General features: G+C 55.6%; 3 protein-coding genes and 1 long non-coding RNA gene across 16 annotated transcripts; 2 read left to right on the top strand and 2 right to left on the bottom strand.

Moving 5' to 3' along the window:
• The first annotated feature begins 73 nt into the window (after positions 1–73).
• MTX1 (metaxin 1) lies at positions 74–4,768 on the top strand. Of its 5 annotated transcripts, none has more exons than XM_019711863.3 (8): positions 116–379; positions 1,392–1,461; positions 1,599–1,678; positions 3,177–3,269; positions 3,428–3,610; positions 3,740–3,816; positions 4,183–4,337; positions 4,431–4,768. In XM_019711863.3, exons 1-8 carry the CDS (start codon positions 293–295, stop codon positions 4,643–4,645), a joined length of 960 nt encoding a protein of 319 aa, XP_019567422.3. In that variant the 5' UTR covers positions 116–292; the 3' UTR covers positions 4,646–4,768. The 5 variants fall into 5 exon arrangements, with proteins under 5 accessions (XP_088655781.1, XP_019567422.3, XP_019567423.3 ...); XM_019711864.3 differs by having other exon boundaries at positions 116–373; XM_088799655.1 differs by lacking the exon at positions 3,177–3,269 and having other exon boundaries at positions 74–373.
• On the bottom strand, positions 1,726–18,691 carry GBA1 (glucosylceramidase beta 1). 7 transcript variants are annotated; one of them, XM_019711860.3, is made up of 13 exons: positions 18,513–18,673; positions 16,477–16,681; positions 9,476–9,525; positions 9,038–9,125; positions 8,598–8,789; positions 8,329–8,475; positions 7,918–8,051; positions 7,531–7,703; positions 7,067–7,304; positions 6,536–6,760; positions 6,013–6,176; positions 5,518–5,634; positions 1,726–5,421 (listed from the first exon to the last, which is right to left on the bottom strand). In XM_019711860.3, exons 3-13 carry the CDS (start codon positions 9,491–9,493, stop codon positions 5,316–5,318), a joined length of 1,602 nt encoding a protein of 533 aa, XP_019567419.2. In that variant the 5' UTR covers positions 9,494–9,525; positions 16,477–16,681; positions 18,513–18,673; the 3' UTR covers positions 1,726–5,315. The 7 variants fall into 7 exon arrangements, with proteins under 7 accessions (XP_019567419.2, XP_074174979.1, XP_019567415.3 ...); XM_074318878.2 differs by having other exon boundaries at positions 9,476–9,764; positions 18,513–18,656; XM_019711856.3 differs by lacking the exon at positions 16,477–16,681 and having other exon boundaries at positions 18,513–18,690.
• On the top strand, positions 10,554–11,965 carry LOC141568591 (uncharacterized). The gene is made up of 3 exons (XR_012491756.1): positions 10,554–10,687; positions 10,793–10,858; positions 11,448–11,965. It is a non-coding gene; the product is annotated as an uncharacterized LOC141568591 (long non-coding RNA).
• A 1,788-nt stretch (positions 18,692–20,479) lies between the features above and the next one.
• On the bottom strand, positions 20,480–26,645 carry ENTREP3 (endosomal transmembrane epsin interactor 3). Of its 3 annotated transcripts, none has more exons than XM_019711880.3 (12): positions 25,461–26,645; positions 25,207–25,263; positions 24,897–25,007; positions 24,675–24,794; positions 24,438–24,545; positions 23,719–23,891; positions 23,488–23,587; positions 23,092–23,161; positions 22,287–22,832; positions 21,654–21,722; positions 21,289–21,542; positions 20,480–21,194 (listed from the first exon to the last, which is right to left on the bottom strand). In XM_019711880.3, exons 1-12 carry the CDS (start codon positions 25,683–25,685, stop codon positions 21,021–21,023), a joined length of 2,007 nt encoding a protein of 668 aa, XP_019567439.1. In that variant the 5' UTR covers positions 25,686–26,645; the 3' UTR covers positions 20,480–21,020. The 3 variants fall into 3 exon arrangements, with proteins under 3 accessions (XP_019567439.1, XP_019567438.1, XP_074174972.1); XM_019711879.3 differs by having other exon boundaries at positions 23,719–23,894; XM_074318871.2 differs by lacking the exon at positions 21,654–21,722 and having other exon boundaries at positions 23,719–23,894.
• Positions 26,646–26,692: the final 47 nt, after the last annotated feature.

Here is a 26,692-nt window from a genome sequence, read left to right on the forward strand (position 1 = left end):
GTTCTGGGCTCCCCTCCGCCTAGGCGCCCCGACTCTCCGAGGCGCGCCAGGGCTGGAGCCCTCCCCCCTCCGGGAGCTGCCAGTGCATCTGGCGGCGGCCGCCCTCCCAGAAGCCCTCGGCTCCGCCCCGCGCCGTCCCGCCGCCTCACGGGCCCCAGGAAGCCGCGCCTCCTCCGGGGCCTCCCTCCCCAGGCCGCCTCGAGCGACCCGACGGGCGGCGGCGGAGGGCGGGCCCGCGCTGGGCCGGGTAGACGCGGGGAGGGAGGTGCTTCCGGGACAGAGGGCGGGCAAGATGGCGGCGCCCATGGAGCTGTTCTGCTGGTCTGGGGGCTGGGGGCTGCCGTCAGTGGACCTGGACAGCCTGGCGGTGCTGGTGAGGGTTGGTGCCGGCGTGCTCTGCTGCGCCCTGGAGGACTAGGGACGGGCCCCGAACTAGCCGATCATCCGAATTTTGCCAGGGCGCCTCAGCCCGGGCGTTGGGGGGGGGGAAACTGAGGCAATCAAAGAACGTGCCCGGCTGATATGGGCTCAGTGCCCTATGCTTTAGCAGCCTAGGTTTTGTGCAGCAATAGAAAGAGGCCTGGTCGGGGGTTCAAGAAATGGGTTTCAGTCCTTGCTCCTCCATTTACTGGCTGTGTGACCTTGGGGAGCTCCGTTCTCCTCTCTGTGCGCTTGTTTCTTCCCCCGAAGCTTTCCTAAAGCTGAACAGCCGCAGGGTTCTCCGTCTTGGCATTTCTGTCGTCTCCCCAGCCGCCCTTTCTTCTTATTCTTCCTCCGCCTCCTCCTTAAACAGTGTATATTGAGCTTATTGTTTTTTGAACCAAAAGGCCCACAGTGAGGCTCTATAGAGCGAGCTCTGGAGTTAGATTTACTCATTTCATTCAGTCCATCATTTAATAAGCAAGTATTAGGCCTCTTCCAAATACCAGACATTGGCATGCGAAGATAAATAAAGCTTGGTCTCTCCCCTGGAGTTGTTTACAGAAAGGCAGACACGTCAGCAAAGAAATGGGATAAAATGTTCGGGTGCTAAGGTATCAGTAGAAACAGGCTACAGACTACCGGGAAGGGCATGTCAGGGCCTCTAAGAAAAGGGATATACTGGTTACAAAAAACTTCTGAGGATAGGTGTTCACCAGGCAGATGGTAGGAGAGGAGACAGAGGGAAGGATTTTTCTGGCTGACTTGTAATCATGGTTGTGTCCATCACCTCAGTCCTGTGTCGCCCTTTGTAAAATGGGCATAGTAATGTTCACCTCTTTCGTGTGTGTGAGGCAAGTACTAAGCATATACCATAGCACAACAAGTATTCAATAAATGTTACTTCTCTCTTTGATTCCCCATGGGGGCCATGTCTCTGGCCTCCCTGCCTTCTGCTTCCTTTCCTGCAGACCTACGCCAGATTTACTGGTGCCCCCCTCAAGGTGCACAAAATCAGCAATCCCTGGCGGAGCCCTTCAGGTACCTAGTATCCCTGGTGGGGTGAGGAAGGGAGTGAGGGTACAGGGGGAGGAACAGGAGATAGATAGGGAGGTGGTGCAGACATGTTTGGACAGGCAGCTAAGGGTCTGGTGGGCATTCTTCTCTCTCAATGTCAGGAACTCTGCCTGCCCTTCGGACCAGTGATGGAGAGGTCATCTCAGTACCACATAAGATCATCACCCACCTTCGAAAAGAGGTAGGTGGCTTGGGTAGGGGGGCTGCCAGTGAGGAAAGTCCAGTCAGTTCAGTGCAACATACATTTATTGAGTACCGAGTATATGCCAAGCTAGACACAGGTGGCCCAGAGCTTCAAGGAACAATGGTGTGATGGGAAGACACACGCAAGGTTGGTGCGATGCAGTGAGTAGGAGGCCAGAGATTAAGCTGGGGCACGGTGGGGACATCCACAGGCACAGTGCGTTCAGCCTGCTGGGCAGGGGGACAGATGACAAGCTCATGACACAAGGAAGGGAAAGGAGACTAGAAGGGAGTTCAGATGAGCTCAGAAAGGGACTTCTAAGGGCCATTGCCTTTTTCCAGGGACCAGGTTGGGCAGGATATGGGGCTCAGGGTGGACAAGGCGTAGAGCCAGGGTAGGGAAGTTGCAAGAGCGTGACAAGAAGAGTGGGGAGGTAGGCTCTGCTCTTCCCTCTGTCCTTGACTGTGTGACTTTTGGCAAATCGCTTAACGTCCCACAGCCATAAGCTCCTGATTTGTAAAACTAGGGGGCTTAGCCAGGATGCTTTCCAAGAGTTCTCACTTTCCTGGTCTGGTTCCAAAAGGGAACACATTGTCAGAAGTGGGACCCTCTTCTTCATTTCTTTCTCCAAAAATTAAAGAGCTGGAAAGTTAATGGAAGCTTGGGAGGCACGGAGAGAAGGGATGCAGGTAAAAGCCACAGTTCCTGGCAGGGACTGGATCACTGCAGTTTCCTTATGTATGAGCATAGCTTTGCCAGTTTCCAGCGTTTTCTCCTGGTAGCCATATTGGGAGATCAGTGTCCCCATTCCTCAGCGGAGAAAGTGAGGCTCAGACTGATTTAAGGATCGTGCTCAGGAGGTTATTTGGGGACAAAGCTTACTCAGGATGTGCAGGGGGGAACAGACACTGCTGCCTAGGACACTGTGGCAGCCTGAGACCTGGGGTACAGTTGGAATGTGCGTGATGGTGGAGCCTGGGCCATGGAATGAAATACAGGAAATCATGAAGAGCTGGGCATTGCAAGAACAAGCCAGGGGGCCCTGGGCATGGGTTCACTGGGTCCCAGGAGCACAAGGATGGCGTCCCTTAGTTCCTGAGGCGTGGCTGGAGGCCCAACCTGCCTCTGAGCTCCACGCTGCTAGCTTTGTGGTGTCTGGGTTGGGGAAGTTACTGTTAGAAAGTTGCCGTCAGCAGGCATGTTGCCACCTTTCTGTGGAAACTCTGGGAGCTCGTCCTGGTTTGTGGCTGGGCCTTCCTTCCTCCCCCCAGTAGGCGCGGGACCTTGACGGCCAGCGGGCTCCAAGGCCCAGGCTTCCCGCCAACAGCAACAGGCTACTGGCTGTGCCCAGGCCAGGGGGCCTCGGTGGGAAAAGCTTCTTACTCTGCTTGCGTTACACTCAGAGGCCAGTGGCGGTGGCACCAGACGGGGTGCCCCTGGGGACGTGCCCTGGAATCCCCCACCATCCATCTCATGGTGGCCGTTTCCTCCACAGAAGTACAATGCCGACTACGACCTGTCTGCCCGCCAAGGGGCCGACACCTTAGCCTTCATGTCTCTGCTGGAGGAGAAGTTGCTCCCAGTGCTAGTGAGTGTGGCCAGGCCTGCCAGGGTCCGTGGCCAGCGAGGGAGGGGGGCGGGCACCCCCGCCCCAGGCTTGGAGTGGACGGGCATCGGAAGCCCACCTGGAGTCGGGCAGGCGCACTGGCCCAGACCTGCCTCTCCCTTGCTGTGTACCCCACGCAGATCCATACGTTTTGGGTGGACAGCAAGAACTTTGTGGAAGTGACCCGGAAGTGGTATGCAGAGGCTCTGCCCTTTCCCCTCAACTTCTTCCTGCCTGGCCGCATGCAGCGGCTGCACATGGAGCGGCTGCAGCTGCTGTGTGGCGAGCACAGGCCTGAGGACGAGGAGGCGCTGGAGAAGGAGGTACGTCTGGGACAGGCGGCTATTGTACGAGGCGCCGAGGCTGACGCCAGCAGCGGGAGCGCCTTGCAGGGGAGGTGGCCGGCGCCCGCCCGCCCGCCCGCAGCCGCAGCCTACCTGTCCTCCCTGTAGCTCTACCAAGAGGCTCTGGAATGCCTGACCCTCCTTGCTCAGCGCCTGGGCTCTCACAGATTCTTCTTTGGAGACGCGTGAGTCTGACTCCAGGGGAGTAAGAGGTGGCTGGGAAGAAGATGCCGGCTCAGACGTAGCTGCAGGGGCCGGGGTGGGTGCCGGCTCTGGACAGGCGGTCCTCGGGACAGACACCGGGTCTGGTGACAGTGGGGCTGTGTGTGGGGCTGGAGCCGCCTCAGTGGTACAGGAGGGTGGGAGGGCCGCCAGGCACGGGAGGGGCCTGCGGAGCACTCAATGTGCCCTTTATGCAACCCTGGCATAGAGTCCCATTCAGGGCCAGGCTGGCGCCACCTAGGCAGCCCCCCACACCAGGTCCAGACTGTGTCCTCTCCTCCCCTGGCGGCCCAGGGCCACTCCATCCCACCCCTCCCTCTCTGCTGCAGCCCTGCCTCCCTCGACGCCTTTGTCTTCAGCTACCTGGCGCTGCTGCTCCAGGCAAAGCTGCCCAGTGGGAAGCTGCAGGCCCACCTGCGGGGGCTGCCCAACCTCTGTGCCTACTGCACCCACATCCTCAGCCTCTACTTCCCCTGGGATGGAGGTAAGGCCAGACGGAGGGGGCACCGGCCCCTGGGACAGTGGGCAGGGGTCCAGGAACGAGCCCCCCCACCCACCTTCCTTCCTTGCCCGTCAGCTGAGGTGCCACCTCCACGCCAGACACCAGCAGGCCCAGAGACTGAGGAGGAGCCGTACAGGCGCCGGAACCAGATCCTCTCCGTGCTGGCGGGGCTGGCGGCCATGGTGGGCTATGCCTTGCTCAGCGGCATTGTCTCTATCCAGCGGGCAGCGCCTGCCCGGACCCCAGACACGCGGGCGCTGGGCATGGCCGAGGAGGACGAAGAGGAATGACTGGTCCTCGTGTTCCCAGGACGGACTTTTCTACTGTCATGCATTCCAGAGAACCCTGTGTCTCCCCATTGTTGGTACAGCCAGAAATGGGGTGTCCCCCCAGAATAAACCTGATCACACTGACTGGGATCAGACATTCCGTCCTTTAAGGGGCCACCGTTTTTGCCAGCTGACGCCGAGGGGCCGTGTGGGTGCCTGAGCCCTCCCACAATGCCTGGCTTCTTAGCTGCCTGTGCCCTGATCCTGACACTGCTTGTACAAGGGCCCATTCCTGCATCTCCAGGACAGACACAGTCCTTGGTTCTGGGTCCAGCTTTCCTAGTCTCTCCGTCCCCCACTCCCCCCCCCCACTCCCATCTTGTGTTTGTACAGACAGTGAGCTCACCCTGGGCCTGGGCCCAGTTTCCACAGGCAACCAGCATAGAGCACACGATCACACAAGCTTGGGGGTGGGGGGCCACTCGGCCTCCCCAAGCCTTTCCCGAGGGGCCTCCAGCCCCTGGCACCAGCTAGAGGGGAGAGTGAGTCACCCAAACCACTGCTCCTGGGTTACGTCACCAGCTCACCCCGGCCCTGCTGTACCCTCTTTAGCCACAGACGGCATGCGAGCTGACTCTGTCCCTTTTAATGCCCATGTCGAGCCCAGGCGCCTGCTTGGGCATCTGCACCTTCACTGGCGACGCCACAGATAGGTGTGAATGGAGTAGGCAGGTGAGAGAGTCTCCAGGAAGCCCACCGCAGGATCCTCGATGGTGAGAGGCACATCCTTAGAGGAGCTGGGGGTGGGGGGAGGGGAGGAGCTGAGCGTGTGGCCTTGCCACGCCCACTGCCCCGCCCTCAGCCCTGTCCCCAGGCCCTGCTGCTGCTCTCACCGGTTCAGCACGACCACAACTGCAGAGCCGTCCGGGTGCATCAGGGCCACTGTCTCCAAGTCGTTCTTCTCGCTGGCAGCCAGCCCCACTCTCTGGGAGCCCTCAGGAATAAACTTGCTGAAGTGGGGACAGGCGTCGTCAGGGACCCAGGGACTCCAGCCCAGCCCCTCTGCCTCTGCAGGCAGCTCAGCTCCCATCGACCTCTCACCCAAGAAGTCACCCCCAAACCCTTGTCAAACTTCCGCCCTAATTCCAGCTCTTGAGCCACGCTGCTGGCACGCCAGGCCCTCCTGCCGCCCAGCCGAGCAGCAGGCATTCAGGGGCTGTCTGTGTCTGATGCCATCAAGTCACTTCTTGCCCAGATGGCGCAAGAGGGACAGGTGTGCCTCTCAAGGTTCCCACCCTAAACACCTCCCTGCTCCTCGTGGGGTGATATAAGCCAGTGCCGGTGAGGCTGGGCCTGGCGTGGAGTGCGGGTGCCCTTCCTGCACTCACCTGAAGTGGCCGAGGTGGTAGAACATGGGCTGTTTGTAAAACGTGTCCTGGGCAATGTCCACGATGACGGGGCTGTCGACAAAGTTGCGCACCCAGTTGGGTCCCCCTTCGGGATTCAGGGCGAGGTTCCAGTCGGTCCAGCCGACCACATGGTAGAGAAGGTTCTAGGGTGGGAACAAGGCAGAGAGACAAAGGCTCCACGCTGGGTCCCCAGATAACGTGGTTAAGGGTCACGCCATGGAGACGGGCTCTGCTGCCTCAGCCTTGGGAGGGGGGTCGTATCCTTAGCACCTAAGGAGAGACAAGAAACCGACGACTCCCAGGCAGATGGAACTGCCTGAGACCCAAGCCTTCAGAACAAGTGTGGGGGGGAATCTGTGAGGGGAAGGCAAGACAGGGAATCACGACGTCCTGAAATCTGCCCCACAGAGCAAGCCAGCTGGAGAGGAGGGCCTGTCCTCATCCTCCGCGGAGACGAGGAAGGGCGGGCAGCGTGCGGGGCGGGGCGGGGGGCGGGGCTCACCGTGATGATGCTGTGACTGTACTGCATCCCCCGGTCCCAGGAGCCGAGCCGCACACTCTGCTCCCAGAACTTGGAGCCCACGCAGGCCTCCGAGGCAAAGAGCATGGTGTCGGGGAACAGGCGGTGTGTCTCCCCTAGGGTGGCTTTGGCGGGAGCCAGGAAGTCCAGGTACCAATGGACAGCAATACCATGAACGTACTTAGCGGCCTCCGGATCCGCCAGCACCTGCACCGGGGACGGGGAGGGGAAGGAGGCCACTGAACCAGGCCGTACACAGGGAGCTCTGGACCTGAGAAATGGGCAGTGAGATGAACACAACTGGGGGGGGGGTTGAAGGGACACCCACGGGGCCCTGGACATCCAGAGGGGTCACCACCATCCCAGTGCCCCATGGGTGCCACCTGGACACCTGGACCCAGCCCAGGGTGCTCTAGGAGTCGAGTTGGGGCAGGGAAGGCACTCTGTTTGGGAGCCAGTCATTTGGATGCTGGATCTGGGGGTCACAGGTACCCATGGGGGTCACGGCCTTACCACCTGTGCCCAGCGGGGCAGCAGCAAGCGCTGGTCATCCAGCATGATCAGACGAACACTGCTGTGCTCACTGTTGGCGAGCGTGGGACCCAGGTCACGAGCGATGAAGTCTCGCTGGTGTTCCGGGGTGAAGCCCAGGCACTGGAAGGGGTACCCGCTAAGCAGCCCAGCAGAGGGCTCGTTCCCTGCTGTCACTGCCCAGAACTGTAACTTATGCTCAGCATAGGCATCCAGGAACCTGGCAGGGGAAGGGTGTTGTGAGCATGACCACGAAAGCGGACCAAGACCCTGGGGGGACAGGCCCAGTAAGGGGGAGAAATGGGGGTCCCAAATCTGTAAGGCCCAGAAAGTAAAAAGGCGAGCTGAGGAGAGGCAGATCTGGAGGCAGAACCAGGCTGGGACACAGACCAGGGGGTCCCAGAGGGGCAGCTGGTCCAAACCCCACGGCCTTGCTGCTCCCTTACTTGACAAAGTATCTGGCCCAGGTCTGGTGGTAGCGGTCCCCCGGCTGACCCTTGAGTGACCCCTTCCCATTCACTGCCCCATTGGTCTTGAGCCAAGTGGGTGATGTCCAGGGACTGGCGAAGAGTGAGACAGGGCGCTTGGCCATTTCTAGGGCTTGGTGAATCAGGGGTATCTAGAAACAAAGGTAGTGAGGAGAGACACCCAGCGTTGGAACATAGACAGACTGGCCCAACCAGTGCATCGGGCCTCGCCATTGGCCCCCGCCCTCCCACCCCCAGGACCAAACACGGAGCAGGGGCCCAGTTCTGTCTGCACAGTGCGCTAGCCGGAGGCTTCTCAGCCACCAGGCGTCAGGGCCACCAGGGCCTGGCAGCCACAGTGCCCACCTTGAGCTTCACATCTTCCTCTGGGAGGCTGAAGTTGCGCAACTGGAAGTCATCAGGGGTGTCGGCATAGGTGTAGGTACGGATGGAGAAGTCACAGCTGGCCATGGGTACCCTGATGAGGTTGTATTCGATTCCTGCAGGAAAAGAGGGGCATCTGAGCCAGCGGGGGAATGCGGGACGTGGCCGACCAGCTGCCCGTCCTAAATGATGTCTGGGTCAGGACCGAAGGGAACGTGGGCTCCCTGAAGCACAGGCCGTCTGAGCCTGAGAGTCCCTGGGCAATCAGTGGGCCACGGGAGAACAACTCTGGTTTGTTTGGGCATTAAGAGAGAACCCAGAATCAGGGATCGGTGGAAGTGAGGACCCATCAAAGCACCAAGCGCACTGTCCTCTCGTCCCCCTCCTCCTCACCTTCTTCAGAGAAGTACGATTTCAGTAGCAAATTCCGGGCAGCAGGTGACAGGGCCAGGATGTTGAGAGCAGCAGCATCTGTCATGGCCCCTCCAAAGCCCTTCACTTTCTGGAACTTCTGGTCCGGCTGCAGGGTCAGTAGCAGCCCTGAGGACGTTGCAGGGGATCAGGGGTGTCAGCCCACAGGGGAGAAACCCGTGTGACCTCTGGCGCGATTCAGCTCCAGGACGACCCCAGCCTGGCTCAGGGGTGAGGGGTGTACTGGTTACCTGTGCCCGTCCAGTTGGTCTGCATGGTCCCCAGACTCAGCTCCATCCGGCGCCCGCTGCGCGTGCTCTCATAGCGGCTGAAGGTGCCAGGGGCAGGCAGGGTCAGGGGGTCAAGGGAGTCACAGTACGTGGCATTGCAGACACAGACCACTGAGCTGTAGCCGAAGCTTTTCGGGATGCAGGGGCGGGCACCTGGGAGGGAAGAAGGGCAGGGGGGCGCATGAGCAGAGCGATGGGCTGAAGCACGAGGCCGGGCGATGGCACACTGGTCAGCAGGGAGGCACACAGGTTTCAGAGGTCCTCCGGCTATCCCCCCACCCCGAGGGCGGTCTCAGTCACTCGGTTACCTACTGAAGTCCACCACCAGTTTGCCAGAAGGCTCCGAAGGACCATAGGCAAGAAGGGAGTCTCGGGTACACCTCCCTCCTCGAGGCACTCACCTGATGCCCAAGACACTGCCTGGAGTAGAAGCAACCCGGTGAGGCTGGCAGCCACCACATGTACCCTGCCCAGGGGCTTGGGACACTCCTGAGAACAGAATGAGGGGAGGCTGAAGGGCAAGGTCCCCTCCACCCCCAACTACTCTCCTGGGCAGCGCTCGGCTGCCTGTGGCCGCCCACAGCTTTGTCTCCCACCTTTAATGGGGTGGAACAGGCCCTCTGCTAGCGACAGCTCTCTGCCCACCCCAACCAGGACCCTCCTCCTCCCCTCTACCCACCCATTTCTCCCTCAACCGCTCCCCTCCTCCTTCTGTCCCTCCATCAAAGTGCTATGACGGCCTGAGTCCAAGGAGAGTCTGTCATTCATTGAATTCCAGAGCCTGGATGGCCAGGATTCCAGAAGCAGACAAGCGCAGTGGGGAGCCCTGGCTCACTCACCTGTCTGGAAAGCTCCATCACCAGATGAGAAGGCTGCAGGGCTCCCAAGCCTTGGAGAAGACAGAGGGTTCAGTCAACGAGAGTAGGGATGCAGGTACCCGGGTAGCTACCCACAGCGGACTAGCCTTTCGGGTTCTTTCCGGCATAATAGAGTGGATGGGTCATGTGATGACGACGGGACAGTCACATGATGCAGGAAGTGAGGCAACTGCAACCATACTTGTAAAGGGCGCCTGGCTTCCTCCAGGCTGTTGGCGATTATACACCCCGTGAAATTCTGGAATGACAACTTCAGGAAGAATGCAGATCAAAAGGTCTAAGTGGGGGATTGGGTAGAGGCTCCCAGATCCCAGAGGATGGGAACCACCGCAGGCACGTGACTTTCTTGAGAACAAAATGTGAAAGTAATACTAACAAAGCTAATACTAATGAAAGAGGTTCACTGTGCAGAATACTGGGAGATGATTACGACAGGCTTTGCCCTGCAGAGGCTCGTGAAGCAGGCGGGGAGTCAGACACGCAGACAAGATAAAGACAGTGAGTGTGCATGGAGGGAGGGAGCTAATCCTGGAAGGCTTCCTGGAAGAGACAGAGCAGGGAATAGTAAGCAGTGAAGTGCAGGGAGGATGGGCCCAGGGCAGAGGGATGGTGGGACCCGAGGGAGGGGTCAACACTGCAGTCTGAGGCCACGCTTGTTTCACGTCAGATGCGGCTGCTTTCTCACAGGATGGGGAGGCCGTGTAAAGTCTTTCAGATACTGAAAGTGTACAAGCTGGAGCCTTAGTCCTGCTGTTACAACCACATCACACATGGACCACACCACACCTGACTTAGTGGGAATGACACACGCAATGATGACCTGACCAACTCCCTGCCCTTCGGCAGGCGACACCGCACGCAGCCTCCCAGGGTCATTCCCGGAATGAGTGACAGACGCTGGTGTCTGGCACATGGGAGGTGCTCAGCAACTGCTTGTTGTGTCTTTCTGTAATTAGTGAAGTCTTTCCGGGCACACTCCAGGTAAAGTCAATCATTTCTTCTTTAGGTTTCCATAGCACTTCAGTACTGTCTCAGTGAGGCCTGGGTTTGAAGCCTGGCTCCACTGTTTACTGGCTGTTTGACCTTCGATAAATGACTCACTCACTCGAAGCCTCAGTCTCTCACCTATAAAAGGGGAGTGACAGCTCCTACCTCATAGCACTGTTGTAACGTGTAAGTACCATCGTGTGTGTCTAGTACGCTGCTGGACACCAAATATCGCAGCAAGCTGCGTCTATGTTTACGGAGTTCTGTCAAAGAATGTCTTACTCATTCTAGGTAAACGGCCTGACATCGAGTGGGGAGGTACCAAACTCCTGAACTGGATTGAACTATCATCAATGTGTCAGTATCTGCCCCATCCAGACTTCCTGTTTTTCAAGGAAATGCGGCACAGGACTCTTTTGGGAGGAGGACAGGGGATCCATACCTTACTTCCCTCTAGTTCATGCATTCCTCACGGCGTTATTAAGCAATGCTTGTAGACATAGTCTGCTCTGTTCGGGGCCCCCTCCCCTTCCTATTGCGCTCTGTGGGAACAGAGTTTGTGACACACCACGTCATCGTACAGATTTCTCTCCCAGTCTGATTTTCCCTTGAGGCTTACGGATCTCATCTTCTAAAGCTGATTATAATAAGGGCTAATATTTAGGGAGTACTTTGTGTGCATTAGACACTTACTCTCATTTCATTCTCACGAGGCAGATACTATTCTTTCCCCCACTTTAGAGATGAGGAGCCTAAGAAAGGTCATTAAATTGCCCTGAATCCCCTGGCTACTCAGAGTCCCTTGGCTAAACACACCACACATTTAACGAGTGCCCCTGGTATGCCAAATACTACACCACGAGGTGCTGCTTGTTCTCCAAAGCTGCTGGGTCAGTCTGCTCTGTGTGCTTTGCGTTGTTTTAAAATCGCCCCTTCTTTTTTACAGAGGGTTCTACCTGCCCAAGATGAAGGCCAAGTTGGCTTCTGAAATGCTGGCTACGTGGCAACAACATTTCTCCGTGTTCTCCAAGTTCTCCAAAGACACCAGTTAGGGTCTATGGCTTCAAGAGCGCACCAAAACCCAGAACTCCCAAGATGGGCAAGAATGGTTGGTTTTCAGCTGGGGAGGGGTGGCTCTGCTCCTGTCCCTGAGCATCACTCTCCCCACCCTCAAGATCTCAGCCCAACAGCCCAAGCACCCCCTTTTCATGCCAAGTATTTTCTAACATACTCTTTACAATCCTGAAATAAACGTATAGATACCATGGCTTCCCTACACACATAATTTAAAAGAATCAGTATAGCTGCCTTAATTGGAATATGAAGGAAAAATAATTGGACTATCTTGACAATAAATTATGTTTTCGATAAGAAAACGCGTAGGCATGATTACCTAGGAGACATAATGTACTCAGATCTTGCACTAACCTAAATGGAATAAATTAGGAAATAACAGAAGCAAAACCAGCCCATGTATTAATAAATACTTTCAATATGTAATTTTCATCATATGTCATTTTCATAATATGTAATTATCATTATGCTGCAAAAGTATTAAATATATGATGAATTGAAATGTTTAAAAGCCAATCGTTATGACTAAGTCAGTGCATTCCACATGTCTCCACAAATTTAATATCCACATGTCTCCACAAATTTATTATTTGATTCTAAGTCTTGGCAATTCAATAAGGAAAAGGACAGTCTTTTTAACAAATGGTGCTGAGACAACTGGATATCCACGTGGAAAAGATAAACTTAGACCCTTACCTCACTCCATCATCAAAAATTAAAGCAAAATAGATCCTAGACCCAAATGTAAGAGCCAAAACTACAAAGCTCCTGGTGGAAAGCATATGAGTAAATCTCTGTGACCTTGGATTCAGCACTGGTTTCTTTGTTCTTTTTTTTTTAACCAACAATAAACATTTGTTATCTCACACAGTTTTGGTGGGCCAGGAGTGGCCTGGTTGGACAGCTCCGATTTGAGGTTTGTCATGAGACTGTAGCCAAGACGTTGGCAGGACTGCAGTCATCCTTCAGGCTTCACTGGGCTGAGCTCTGCTTCCAAGAGGAGCCACTAACTGACACAGGTGGTGAGGCGGAGCTGGCCGTTGGCAGGAGGCCTCAGTTCCCCACCATGTGGACTTCTCCACTGGGCTGCTTGAGCGTCCTCACAACATGGTGGCTGGATTCCTCCAGAGTGAGTGACCGAAGACAGAGCAAGGCAGAAGCCACCATGTCCTAGTTCAGGCGTCACACATCATCACATCTGCAATATTGGTTTCACGGGTCTTCCCTATACTGTGTGGTGGGGTGACCAAACAAGGTGTAAACTCTGGGAGGCAGGGATCGTCTGGGGCCAGCTAGGAGGCAATCTACCACAGTCCACTCTCTGGCCCTCAATAGGTCATGCCTTCCCACATGTAAATACTCTTACCTCCTTCCAAGGTTCCCCAAAGTGTCATCATAGCTAAAGTCCAGAATCTCATTAGGCAATGGTTTCTTACATATGATCCCAAAACACAAGTGACAGAAGAAAAAAAAGACACACTGAACTTCATCAAAATGAAAAGGGAAACGTGTTTGTGCTTCAAAGGATGCCATCGAGAAAGTAAAAAGACAACCCACCGAATGCGAGAAAATATTTGCAACCACATACCTGATAAGAGCCTCGTATCCAAAATACACATATGAAGAACTTTTACAACGTAATGGCAAAAAGATAACCCAATTAAAAATGGGCAAAGGATTTAAAGAGACATTTCTTCAAAGATAATATACAAATGGCCAACAAGCACAGGAAAAGATGCTCAACCAACATCAGTCATTAAGAAAATGCAAGTCAAGGGGTGGCCGGTTAGCTCAGTTGGTTAGAGCGTGGTGCTACTAACACTAAACCCAGGCTTAGAACCAAGGTTTCCAGTTAGATCCCTGCATGGGCCACTGTGAGCTGCACCCTCCTTAAAAAAGAAAAAAGAAAAGCAAATCAAAAAAGAAAATGCAAATCAAAACCACGATGAGATACCACTTTGCATAGGATTGCTATAATAAAAAAGGTGGACAAGAACAAGTGTTGGAAAGGAGGTGGAGAAATTGGAACACTCGTATGTTACTGGTGGGAATGTCAGATGGCACAGCCGCTGTGGAAGACAGTTTGGTAATTCCTCAAAATGATAACCATAGAGTTTCCATATGACCCAGCAATTCCATTTCTAGGTATTTACTTAAGAGAAATGAAAACATGCACCCACACGATGACTTGCTTGTGACTGTTTATAGAGCAGCAGTATTCATGGAAACAACCTAAATGTTCATCCACTGGTGAATGAATAAACAAACTGTGGTATTTCCACACAATGGAGTACTACGCGGCAATAAAAAGGAACAAAATACTGATACATGCCACGACATGAGTAAACCTCAAAAACATTATGTTATGTGACAGAAGCCTGGCAAAGAAGATCACAAATCGTATGATTCCATTTCTATGAAATTCTAGAATAGGCAAAGCTATACAGACAGAAAAGCAGATTAGTGGTTTCCTGGAGCTGGGGGGGGGGGGGAATGGAGGTTAACTGTTGCACAACTCAGTCAATTTACTAAAAATCATTGAACTGTACACTTAAAAGGAGATTTTTATAGTCTGTAACTTTCACCTCAATTAAGCTAGTAAAAATTTTATGACATATTTGCAGTTGGCTCGTTGCTTTTTCAGGAACTGCAACTATAGTGTTGAAAATATTCAACTAAACATATTCCATAGTTGGAAATGCTCTAATACACTGAGTAGGCAGGTGCAGTGATTTCAAGGCATTTTATTTTATTTAAGCGTCCTTCTCCATAATGATCTTCTAAATCATTGGACTTTTCCAGAAGAAAAGTTCTTGTAAATCTTTTCTGCATTATTACATAATAAAGTCCTGCTGATTTATATTTGATTTTATATTTGCATATGTTGTTGAGCAGAAATTTCCAAAGTCAAGGAGAATGAGAGACCATTCTTTCTTGTGCAGGGCTGTCCGGCATGTTCTAGAACGTCTACCTTTTCCTGGGCTCCATTAAATCCTCAAAGTGCCTCTTAACAGTGGTCTCCACTAAAGACGCAAGTTCCCAAAATGTCCCCTAGGGAGCGACCACTGCCCTAGGGAGTCACCTCAAACGCCTTGGACTCTGTGCAGTGCCCACTAGGTGTACCAGGTGGCCATAGTGTGTTCCTCTGTCCCCTTTTTAAAAGATGTAGCTAAATGCCATGGATGGACAACTGGGAAATGAACATAAAAGAGTAGAAGTGCAAAAATAGTTTGGCTGACCCAGCAGTGGAGTTCCGATTCCACTTGGGCCAGCCCTGTGCCAGGCTGTGGCTTGGCTCTGGCAGCAAACTCCAGCCCTGGAGACTGGTTAGGTTCCATGTCATATGCTCCTTGCTCTTTAAGCCTCAAACCAACTCCCTAAAGAGGACGCCCACCCCCTCCCCCAAGTCCCACTGTCACCTCCAAGGTCAAATCAAAGAGAGACACTTTCTCATTCCATGCACAGAATAGTAGATGCTCAAAAAATACCAGACGGATGAATGAATAAACCAATCAACCCAAGACCCGACCTTTCAGCTCTGGTTTCTGATCTGAAGATACCCCACTCCTCCTGATGACTGGTCCCCAAAATGACTCCTTTCTCCAGTAAGACCCCGTCTGCCCCTGACGAGGGTATGGCTTCCCTCTCGCACCCATCTGATTAGCCAACTCTTTTTTCCCCCCAGCTTCATTGAGATGTAATTGACATATAACACTGTGTAAGTTTAAGAAAATGTATATACTACACAATGGTTACAATAGTTTGATTAACCAACTCTGAAACAATAACCACGGCATTCCCGGTAAAGCCCAGAGCAAACGGAAAGGACTTGACCCTCACGCGCTATCCTGTATTTTTTTCTCAAGATAATAGCCAATCTTTCGTGAGTGCTTATTACATGCATTGGCCCGACAGGCCCATGTTACAGATGAGAAGACTGAGACCAAGAGACGGTAGATAAGTGGCAGAACGAAGCCTAAATTCAGATCCGTCCTACCCTGAAGGCCAAGCCACTTTTAGTCGTTATGTCCAAGAATGCTCCCTGAAATATGCTCCCTGAAAGAGTCCAAGAAATATGCTCCCTGATATTTCAGTAGCATATTTTTAGCCTTCCTTAATGTTATAAACACGTGCAGAGTAAATTTCATGGGTCCTATTTCTTTGGAACCTCAAAACATTCCACTCAGAGGCAAGCACAGAATCGGGGCTCAGTGTTTGCTGAATGAGTACGTTGTTATCAATCACAGTCCACTACGCAAGGCCCTGCCTGTCGGTGTTTCAGGGGCGTCCTTGGTGTGGTTTGAGGGAGAATGAACTTCAGAAAGAATGAACCTAACTCTGAACATGATTATTGGGGTCAGGGAGACCCAGCGGAGGGGGCTTGGTTCAGGCTACAGGAAGGACGGCTTCAAATACTGAACACCCATGACCTGCGGGCACATTCCCACTGTTCTGGGCCTGAGGGGGCAGGAAGTATAACCATTATAGTTATTCAGCCTTTATTTCTTCCCTCTGGTAGTCAAAGGAGACGCGTGTCCAAGACCTCTACCTTATTTCTTGCTTCCTCTGGCCGCCACCCTTTCTCTCTTGTCCCCTAAAGGAGAAGACACGTGGAAGGGTGTTTTAGCATGGACACCGGAGGGATGTCACAGATGTAAATCCTCGCTTCATGACTCACTACCTCTGAGGTACTGGGAAGTGACTTGACTTCTTGAGCTTGTTTCCTCATCTCCAAAACGCTCGCCACAAGGGTTGTTAGGAGGAGTTAATGCAACACTGCATGTCATGTTATTGTTCATGCCGAACTTCTGGACCGAGTTGCGACACTCGATGCGCCCTCTCTCAGACTTCCTCCTCTCCAAAGGCCAACTCGGTCCTCCCGGCTCCAAACCCGCTCTCACCTGACTTTTTACCTCAGTTGACACAGGACCCCTCCCTTCTTGAAGTGCTCTTCTGTGTTCCCATGACTCTGCCCTCTCCTGGTTGGATGTCGCCCCCACTTTTCTGGCTGCTCCTTCTCTTTGCAGGCTTCCCCTCCTCTTTCTGCCTGCAGGTGTTCTTTGAGGTTTCACTCGAGGCCTTGTCTTCTTGTACATCACGCCCGCTCTAAAGAGACAACCCCATGGCTTCGATCACCTTCTAGTTGCTTTTGGTTCCCAAATCCCCACGGCCAACCCCAATCTTTCTCCTGCGGTGTAATGCAATTTCATGTGGTCATGAGAACTCTGCCTTCCAGACCTTTCCTCTGTGTGTCTCCCATACACCTCAGATTTTAATACAGTAAACTGTCACATGTATCATGAGATCATCCCCTCCCCCGCCAAGCCTGCTCTTCTTCCTGTGTTCTTTCCCCATGAATGGAAGCCCTTCCTCCAGGAACCTGGGGCTCCTCCCTGACTGTACCCCCTGCCCCTTCTCCCCATCATTTCTCTCCTGAACTACAAAAGCATCTCTCTCTCGGCCTCCTAACCTCCCCTTTTCTCCTCCAATCCATTCTCCACGAAGAACTGGATGGTCTAATTAAAATATAAATTCCGAAGCTACACTCTCCGTCCTCCACTCCTTCTGTGGGTTCCACACTGCCCTCAAGAGGGCTTCCGGGATCTTTGTCCCACCCTCACGTCTCACCCCTCCATTTGCACCATATGCTCCATTCGGCCGCGTCCCGTTTCCTTTCACAGGCTGCGTTCCACCTTGCCTCTGCTCTCCTCTGTGCCACCAGTCCTTTCTTTTTCTCTCTTGAAAAAAATGAGTAACTCCTCTTTTCCATCACGAATGCCTCAGCCTTACTATTATTGCCATGAGTACCATTTTCCTGACACCTCTGACTGGATTAGGCACCCCTTCAATGAGCTCCCCAACTCACACATTCAACAAATAACGGGCGTCTACTAGGTGCCGGGCACTGGTCTAGATCCTGGGGCTGCAGCAACAAATACGATGATTAAGCTCCTAGCTGTTTGGAGCTTATGTCCTAGAAGCTGGTGGACACAAAACCAGGCAATCTCATGCGGCCATGAGAACTATGAAGCAAAATAAAGGGGTAGGGCGTGCTGGATAGAGCCAGTGAGGGGGACAATTGTAAGACATGACTTTAGAGGAGGCCGGGGGCCAGCTTCTGCAGGGCCCTGGTGGCCAAGGAGTCTGAATTTTGTTCTAAGATGGAAATCCACTGGAGAGTTTGGTGCAGGGAAATGAGAAGATCAGATTTATATTTTTAAAAGGTCATTTTGGCTGCTGTGTAGAAATCAGACTGTAGGGGGCAAGTGCCAAGACAGGGAGACCAGCTGCCAGTTGGAACCTGCTACAGGACTTGTCCCCTTGGCCACAGGACTTGTCCCCTTGTTCTACATCCTTCGAACCTGAATCCTCGCAAAGGGTCTTCCGTCGGTTCGCATCCCTGTTCACCTCCATTTAGCCTAGCTAATGCCTATTCGTCTTTCAGAACTCGCTTCAGACGTCATTTTCTCCAAAAAATTCTCTCCCTCCACACACACCTCTCCTGTAACACAAGCTCACAGCCCTTACGTTTCCTTTGTAGCTCTTATCACAATGAATTAATTGTACAAGTGGCTTAATGTCAGTTACGGCGCCCAGTGGCCTGCTAACTCGTTTGCCTGCTGCTGGGTCGGTGCGTAAGCCCAGGAGGGGATGGACCAGTCTGACCCGGCTCCCAGGCGTATCCCCGCGGCGCGCGGGGCGCTGGTCCAGTGCCCACTGAACGTGTGTCGAATGACTGCAGAATAGATCGATTACACAGACCTTATTCCCACTCCACCCCTCAAAAAACAAGAGGAGGATTCGAAGATTCGATCCCTTCTTCTTCGTTACTAAATGACGACCATCCCTACAAATAATAACAATGACGCAAAGGAGAAGTGCAAACGCAGGGAGGGGAGAGTTACGACGCAAACGGTGCCACATCCAGTGCGCCTACCGTGGGCGAAGCGAAACAGCAACCCCATCCGGAGGCGAAGGGAAACCCCACTGCAGCCCCGCAGAGCCGGGTGGGTGGGGCTGGAGAAGGGGGCTCTGCAGCGCGCGCGCGGGAGAGGCTGCGCCCCCGGGACGCGCATCCGCGGGACGCGCAGGAGGCGGGGCGGCACCCGGCCTCTCTCGGATAAGTCAGGGGGCAGGACGCAGGCCCCTTCCGCGCTCCCTATTGGTCTTCCTAGGGACGAACGGTTCTCGTTGACCAGCCGTAGCCCAGATGCGGCGCAAGCGTATTCGGGGGTCACGGGGAGGCGAGAAGCGCGCGTGCGCCTTGGCGTACACCCGCCCGCACCCTGTCATGGGCGGGGTGGGGGGGGGGAGACTGAATTCCCTCAATGAGTCCCGCCCCCGGAAGTTGAGCAGGATTCTTGAGCTTCCTCCTTCGAGAACCTCAGGATAGGGAACATTCAGTGCCCAGAAACTGTCCCTTTGGGAGCACCGATTTCTAGTCGCTCCTACCTCGTTTTGTCGTCCTGGCCGCACCCCAACCCTCCCTGAGGCGGGGTTGTTATGATGGTGAATTATTCAAGAAGCCTCGCAGCCTGCCGCCATCTGTGGACAGCGCCCCTCCTTCCTCCCTTCCTTCCCTGCGGGGCACGCGGCTGTCGCCAGTATCTTAGGGTCGGGAAGCTTCCCAGGCCCCACTCTGTTACTTAAGTAACTTGAGTTTGTTGAGGCCCTACTAAGTGTTAGACCCAGGGCAGTGAGCCAGTCCTTGCTCTCAGGAGCTTACATTCCATGGGATCACACAGACGAAACCAAAGTAATTTTAGATAGTGCTAAGTGTCCCCAAACAATGTGGCAGTGTGAGAGAATGACTGGGGTGGGGGTGGGGGGTGCGCAATGAGAAGGTGAGAATGGAACGAAGACCCAAATTAGCTAAAGGCAGTGAAGGCAGTGGCCACAGGATAACGTGTTTAATGCTTGGGAAAGAGCTGGCGAAAAGGCGCTGACCATCGTCTCAGAAGGAGTTTGGAGATTATTCTAAATACAATGGGAAGCCATTAGATTTGGGTGGAACCTTGATGTGACATGATTTCTTACCATTTTGCCAGTGGAGAATGGACTGTTAGTTAGAATGGAAATAGATGCATTTAGAGGCTGGTAGCTTGAACTGGGTAGCTGGTGAGACGTGAATAAATTCAGGATAGGATCAGACGTGTTGCTTGAGGGCAAAGAAATCAGGATGAGTCCCAAACTTCTGGAATGTGCAGCTGTGTGAGTGGCAGCACCACTTGTTGAGAAGGAACACTTGTAAGAGGAACAGGTACTGGGGGTGGGAATCAAGAGTTCAGTTGTGACCATGTTGAGGCTGAGATGCCCTTAGACATCCCAGAAAAGATTCAAGTTGGAGGTTGGAGCGCATGGAGAGGTCAAGAAGGGAGTTCTCCATGAACACATAGCTGGTATTTAAAGCCATGGAGCTGTGGGTTTTGGTAGAGACATCAACAGACAGAGTGGAAGTAGAAAAGGGCTGAGGGGAGAGCCCTGGGGCCCGCCGGAGTTAAGGAGTCCAGCAAGGTATAAAAATTGCAAAAGATAAGGAGAGGGTAAAGTTGGAGGAAAAAGAGGAGAATGTCTTCAAAGACTAGCAAGGGAAAAAGTCAAGAGGAAAGACGCTGATTTTCTGAGTAAATGCTTCTTAGAGGTCAAGTGAGATGCAGGTAGAGAAACGGTCACTGGGTCTGGTATCTTTTGGTTACTGAAAACTGTCAGAGTAGCGCCTGAGGAGAGGTAGAGTAAGGAGCTGTGGGAGTGAGTAAGTTCAGGGAAGGAAGAAAACCTTTTTCTATGAAAAGGAGGAGAGATACAATGTGGCAGCTGGAAAGAAATATGAGTTTTGGGAGAGTTTTCTTAACTATGAGAGATGCTAGAACAAATTTCATTGGTGATAAAGCATGATCCAGAAGAGAAGGGGAAAACTGAAATTTATTGAAGGCTTAGTGTGTTAAGAGCTTTAGAAACATTTGTCCTCACCATTTTTTACAGGTCAGGCAATGGAGGTTAAATAACTTGCCCAAGGTCATGCAGCTAGAGGTGGCAGAGCTGAGAGGCCAGCCAGATTTTTATGACTTCATGCCTCACCACCCAATTGCACAGACACACAGCCCCCTATGCTTAAACACCCGGGACATGCCTTGTCCGGCCATAGTTGCCCTGGCAAATCAAAGAGAGCTACTCTCGTGCTGGGGGGTCAGGACTTTTCCTCCTCCAGTGCTGTAAGCAGGGGCATCTCCCCCACAGCCTGAACACCCATGCACCACAGGCCAGAGGAGCAGAGGCAAGCAGCAGGAGCCCCCAGAGGTAGGAGGGAAAGGGATTCTTTTGGGGGGTGTTCAGCGGATTTCTTTTTGTGCCAGCCAGTGCAAGGGAATGCTGGGGGCTGCTGGTCCCAACCAGCTGGTGCCTACGGCCCCAGTATTCATCTGTTCAGTGTGGCAAGAAGCCTCGGTCACAGCCCAGTCTCCCGGCTGCCCCCATTGAGGCTGAGGCTGTGGGGTCGGGTACCACGCTCCAGCCGGCGGCCAGACAGGAGGCGCCGCAGGGAGGAGCCGGAGCTCAGATCGCCACAGCTTCGAAGGTGGAGGCTCTCTCGGCCTGGCCGGCCCCACGGGCTCCTGGGCACCTGAAGAGACACAGGAGTGGGCATCAGTGTGGCCCAACCCAACCGGAAGCTCCGGGCTTTCCTGGGTATATTCCCAGGCTCTCCTAATGCCTACCTGCTTATGCCCATGGGCTCCATTCCCGCTGTGCTCTGGGGCCTTCCTGGACATCTGGAGGAAACGAGTGACCAGGCCCCGGCCTGGCCAGCTGCCCTTCAGGTCCCCCAGGGAGTGGGCGGGTGCAGGGCCCGAGGGCAGGGGGACCTTCTGGAAGGTGGGCACAGGGTGCCGTTTCTCGGCTGAATGGGCACGCAGCAGCTTGGGGGATGGGCATCGGGCTAGACGGAAGAGGCAGGCGTCAGAGCAGAGCCCTGCAGAGAGAGACAGAGAGGTTGTGGGTGGAAAGGGACAGGGATACACGTGCAGCGAGTGCCAGGCAGCACACCCTGCCCCGACCCCTGGGCACTGACCACATGCCTGACCTGTATCTGCAGAGGAAACAGAAGCAACTTCTTCCTCAAGCACTTTGGTATAAAGGTCCCTGAAGTCAGCTGGGGAGAGAAACGGACCTAGTGGGCATGCTCAGTGGACGCCCACGCAGCCCACCACCCTCCTGTGAGAATTCAAGCCCAGAGGCACTTTCACAGATCCCCCGCCCCATCCCCTCTGTTAGTTCACCAACAAAGGGATGGGGGCAGCATCGTTCACAGTGGCAGCCTCCCTGGGGCGGGCACACATGGGGGTAATGAGCACTTCCTGTGCCAAGGCTAAGCATTTTCCTCGCGTTATCTCATTTCTCAGTAACTCTACCGTACCTATGGTTGGGGTACCATTGTGACACCTGTTTTACAGGTGAGAAATTAAGGCTTCGTAACTGGCCCAAGCTGGGAGCTATAGAATTGTTTCAAAGAACAAATCCTGCTCTTTTAGCCACGAAGCTATACTGATGTTTTTTCTAGGAAGTGAACAATCCAGAAGTGTCTGCCGCAGGGGCGACTCACACTTTCTCCTGGGGGACAACGACAGTATCCCAGATCTCTGGCAGCACTGGCCCTCCACCTCCCAGTACCTACCCTCCTGAACCTTGGTGGGGGCGGGGTGGGGGGGCTGCTCACCGGTGTCGCTGGAGGTGGTGATGCCGGGGTCACTGTGGGACCGTGGCAGCAGCAGCGGGGACGGGGGAGCCGGATGAGGAGGCCGGTGCCCCGGTGGGGTGAGGGAACCTGAGCTATCGCTGAAGCGGCGGGTGGGGGCTCGGGTTGGAGGGGCTGCAGCTGGCCGGCTGCCTCCCCGGGGGACCCGGCGCCTCAGCTCCGGGAAGCAGGGTCCCGCCCAGGGCGGCCAGCCCTCCAGCCGGTGACAGCTGCGGGCGGCTGTAGGGGCACCCAGCGGGGGTGGGGCCTCCGGGGCAGAGCAGGAATAGGAGCGGGCGGCCCGCGGCGGCCGTCGGGGCAGCGGGCTGTCCTCAAAGGGGCCGCGCAGGCCGCAGTCCAGGCTGAGGCAGTAACCCGCGCGGCTACGCTGAATGGAGCGGAAGAGCACATAGTCCACGGAGCGCACGGAGCCCTGCAGCTCCAGCAGGCAGGAGTCCTCAGACGGGCTGGAGCCCCCCGGGAGGTCGCCGATGGCTGACAGCACCAGAGACCCGCTGTCCATGGACACTGTGGGCGGCAGGGGGCGCTGGGTAGCACCAGCCCCACCCGGCCTGGGCAGTTCTTCTCCGGCCCTCTGGGGGGCCAGGCTGCCTCCAGTTTTATCTCAAAGGAGACAGATAAGTCCAGGGTTCCAAGAAGCCACCGCCCTCGCTTGTCCCTACACCACCAATTCAGCCTCCTCTCCCCCTTTTTTCCTCCGCCCCCAGCTCTGCTATCCTAGCCGGCTGGCCCTTGTGTGTGCCCCCACCCACCACTCTCTGCTCACCATCTACAATGGAGGCCACTCTCTCGCAGATGCAGGAGCTGTCATGAAGCTGAGGGTCAAACAGAGTGGCCTGCAGAAAGCACAAGGGTCAAGAGTCCAGCCCCACATACTGACACGGCACCCCTCGTGTGCTGGACAGCGCACTGGGGGCCTGGAGGGCAGGCCAGCTGTGTCCCTTTGCACAAGTCACTCATGTGGGCCTCAGTTCCCGCATGTGTAAAATAGAAATAATAGTTCCTACGCCACGCACCTCACTGCGCTCTAGGGAAGATCAAAGTGGTGCACTAGTGTTATAGGATCGTGAGAACTATTATCTGTATCCGGTGACTGGCCAACTCACTCAGCTTTCCGGGCTTTAGCCCCGGCTCCCTCGCCCACAGCAAGCCCTGCTCTTACCTGGCTGTCTCCTCGTAGCCCCATGACGGCCTCATAAGAAGGGGGGCAGTCAGTAGGGTACGAGGGCACTGGGCTGTCCATGGAGCCATTGTAGGTGATACTGGCAGGAGGGGGAAGAGGGTCAAAGCCTGGAGAGCTCCTGCTCCACAAAGACCCTCCCCACCAGCCCAGGCTGCAGCCCCGCCCCCTCCCCCTGCCGGAGCTCCCTCAGCAGGGTCCAGCGGGCCTCACCTCTGTGCATCTGTTTCTGAGCTGCAGGTGTACTCTGGGGGATAGTAGGGAGGTGGGGGTACAGGCGGTACAAATTCCTCCAAGTCCAGCATGGTGTGCAGGAGAGGGGCTGGGGGCGAGGATGTACAGCCCAGAGGTTCCAGGGGGCCTGAGACTGAGCGCTCAGGAGCCAGCTGCTGGGGAACAAGCAGGTCAGCAAGCCTGGTTTCTGGGAACGCAGCTCCTTGGCTCCCAAACTCCTCTTTTATCTACATTTTTCTGCCCCCCCCCCAAGAGGCTCAGTTTGGGCCCCTCCCTCAGCCGGAACAAGCTCCTCCTCTAACCCTGCCCCCACCAAGGACCTCCAGCTCTAGCCCTGCCCATCTAGAAACGACTTCTTTATGACCCGGTCTGCACCCAGAATCACCACCTGCTCTCTGTCGCCTCCAGAACATCAACCCTTTATCCCCACCCCCATCTAGGACCTTCTTGACTCCGCCCAACTTCTAGTCCCACTCTCTAAGCCCCCTCCCCTGGCCCTAGCCTGGCATGACATACTTCTTTCACTCCCTGTCATTCCCCTCCTCGCCCCCCTCTGTGGTCCCCCAAGCATCCCTACAATAATAGACATGCCTCATAGGTGGCCCACAGCCCAGAAGCCCCCGCTTTAGCTACACCCCCTCAACCCGAGTCCCCGCCCCCATCATACCTGCTTGGCATTGACCCTGGCCCTCCCTCACCGTGTGCACAAGGTCCAGGGAGAAGATTTGGATGCAGCAGACAATAGCTGAGAGGGTACAGATTATGGCGGCACAAATGGTGAGCCCACAGACGCTGAAGAGCAGGTTCTGGGGAAGGAAGGGGGATGTGAGAGGGGCCTGGGGAGGCGTAAATCCCACAGGTTCGGCCTGTGAGGACCCCAGGAGGGGACGCATGGGGGAGGAAGAAGAATGGTGCAGGTGGGCGTGCGGGCTCACCTTGAGGGCCACTCGGGCTTCATCACAGGTGGAGTTAGGGGTAACTTTCAGTTCCTGCCCTGAGCCCTGACAGGGCCGGAGGAGGGTAACAGAGGGGCAGCACACACACATCTTTCCTTCCTGAGTGGAAGTGGGGACGGTGAGGCAGTCTGAGTCAGGACACACCCAGGCGTCCCACACAGCTCCCCCAACTACTCTCCGCTCTCCCTCCTCAGATCTCACCATGGAGCAGTCTCGGAAGTCTCGGGCCAGCTGGGCATTCTTACAGGACAGAACAGAGCCGGCCATGCTCAGCATGACACACAGCACCGATAGCAACGAAAAGAAGGAGATCTGGGGGGAAAAGGGTGCAGGTTCAGGCCAGGACCCTCAGGAGTGCCCCTCCACCACGGAGGGCACCACCCTTCCTCACACACACTTGTGCAGGGCTGACACGAACTGGAGAGCCAGTTCCCTTCTCGAGGGCATAAAGGGACAGCCCCTCAGGTGCTGGGCACCTGCCCCCCAGTGGGCACCACACCCTGGCACCTACCACTAGAGTGAATGGCCGCTTCCAGGACACAATGCCAACCACTCCGGAGAACGCCAGCTGGGGACAGAGTGGGCACAGGCTCAGCCTGGCAGGGGAGGCACCTGAGTGAGCTCCTCACCACAGGGTGCACTCAGCCCTGTAAGGAAGGAGAGGACCAGGAGAGGGAGGAGAGGCCAGGATTTGGACTGGCAGCTGGTGTGGAGGGGTGGGGCCCAAGGAGCCGCCCCCACCCAACCACTGTGCACCCAACTCACCGAGAATCCAGCCCAAGATGGGCAGGACCTCTTGATGCTCTCGGTGGTGGTAACGGAGGAGGCCACCATGCTGAAGGTGACCACCAGGATGCCCAGGAGAACCTGGGCCAGTCCCAGCGTGAGCAGGGCCTGCAGCCAGGGGCGGTGGAGGCGGAGGTGGGTAAGGCCCCGGGTGCTGGGCCGGCTGGTAAGCGAGCGGCTGGAGTCACTAGGCGAGGGCATCATGCCTGCCGCCCGGTTGCTTGAGCCTCGCTCGGCCCCCCCTGGCGCTTGGGAGCATCTCAGAGGCGCCCAAGGCCCCGTTCCTCCTCTCCACCCGCCTCGCTCTAGAGCCCACCCCCTGGCTGGGTCCCCTGGGGCAGGGCCCAGGGACTCCAGCTGGGAGGCTCCCCAAGGGAGGGGCGTCACGGAGGGGCCGCGGAGTACTCCCTCCCCAGCACGGGCACTGGACGGGCACCGTGCCCGGGACGGCGATGAGGACGCCGGGGCACAGGCTCATCGCATCTCTAGGGAAGAGAGGCAACGAGAAGGGCTGGTCCGGGAGTGAGGAGAGGGCGGCGTTCCGCAACCCAGGGAAGGGTGGGGAGGGTAAAGACAAGAAGGATGGGAAAGAAGTCCAAAGAGGGGAGGGGTCGGCGTGGGTGACTCTGGAGGAGCGGTCGGTGTGCCCGCGGAGTGTCCAGTGGGATCCAGGGCCTCCTGGTGGGGAGAGGCCACAGCTCCGCTGCCCCCTGGGTGGCCTGCCTCGCTCCCCTCCCCACCACGATCCGCTCCCCCAGCTCGGGCTGCAGCGGGTCTGGGACTGGAGGTGGGAGGGGGTGGGGATGGGGATGGTGCGAGAGGAGGGGCGTGGCGTGGCGGCGCTGGCCGGCGCGGTGCACCTCGGGAGTTGTAGTCCCGGCAGACACGCTGTGGGAGGGGAGAGCAGGAGCCGCGACATATCCGGCGGGCGTGCTCTCCAGCCCCTGCCTCTCCTTGGACCGAGGCCCAAGCTAACATCACTTTCGGGGCCCTCTTGAGCCCCACCCAGCCTCTCAGGCCTCTGGGCCCGCTGTGTTCCCAGCAGAGGCAGTGGTTCTTTCCCGGCATTAATGGAGAGGCTCCGGGATTCCACGCCCAACCGTGGACTGCCCTCCCTCTTCCTGCACCAGCTACCCAGCCACCGGTGCTCTGCTGCCCCGCCCTGGACAGCTGGCAGTTCACACTAAAGCCAGGTCTGACCTTCCCTCTGG

This window comes from Rhinolophus sinicus, chromosome 7, assembly GCF_057876585.1.
Source record: "Rhinolophus sinicus isolate RSI-liver-muscle chromosome 7, RSI-T2T, whole genome shotgun sequence".
NCBI lineage: Eukaryota > Metazoa > Chordata > Mammalia > Chiroptera > Rhinolophidae > Rhinolophus > Rhinolophus sinicus.

Excerpts from the sequence above, each read along its gene's own strand:
- GBA1 (XM_019711856.3), bottom strand. The coding sequence starts at position 18,651 with ATGCGCGTCCCGGGGGCGCAGCCTCTCCCGCGCGCGCGCTGCAGAGCC. Across the intron at positions 5,635-6,012 it reads TACCACCTCGGCCACTTCAG|CAAGTTTATTCCTGAGGGCT; the intron begins GTGAGTGCAGGA and ends TCCCCACTTCAG. Across the intron at positions 5,422-5,517 it reads GTTGTGGTCGTGCTGAACCG|CTCCTCTAAGGATGTGCCTC; the intron begins GTGAGAGCAGCA and ends CCCCACCCCCAG.
- ENTREP3 (XM_019711879.3), bottom strand. The coding sequence starts at position 25,685 with ATGATGCCCTCGCCTAGTGACTCCAGCCGCTCGCTTACCAGCCGGCCC. Across the intron at positions 24,546-24,674 it reads AAGCCCGAGTGGCCCTCAAG|AACCTGCTCTTCAGCGTCTG; the intron begins GTGAGCCCGCAC and ends TTCCTTCCCCAG. Across the intron at positions 21,195-21,288 it reads GAGCCCATGGGCATAAGCAG|GTGCCCAGGAGCCCGTGGGG; the intron begins GTAGGCATTAGG and ends GTGTCTCTTCAG.
- MTX1 (XM_019711862.3), top strand. The coding sequence starts at position 293 with ATGGCGGCGCCCATGGAGCTGTTCTGCTGGTCTGGGGGCTGGGGGCTG. Across the intron at positions 380-1,391 it reads GCCTGGCGGTGCTGGTGAGG|ACCTACGCCAGATTTACTGG; the intron begins GTTGGTGCCGGC and ends CCTTTCCTGCAG. Across the intron at positions 1,462-1,598 it reads TCCCTGGCGGAGCCCTTCAG|GAACTCTGCCTGCCCTTCGG; the intron begins GTACCTAGTATC and ends TCTCAATGTCAG.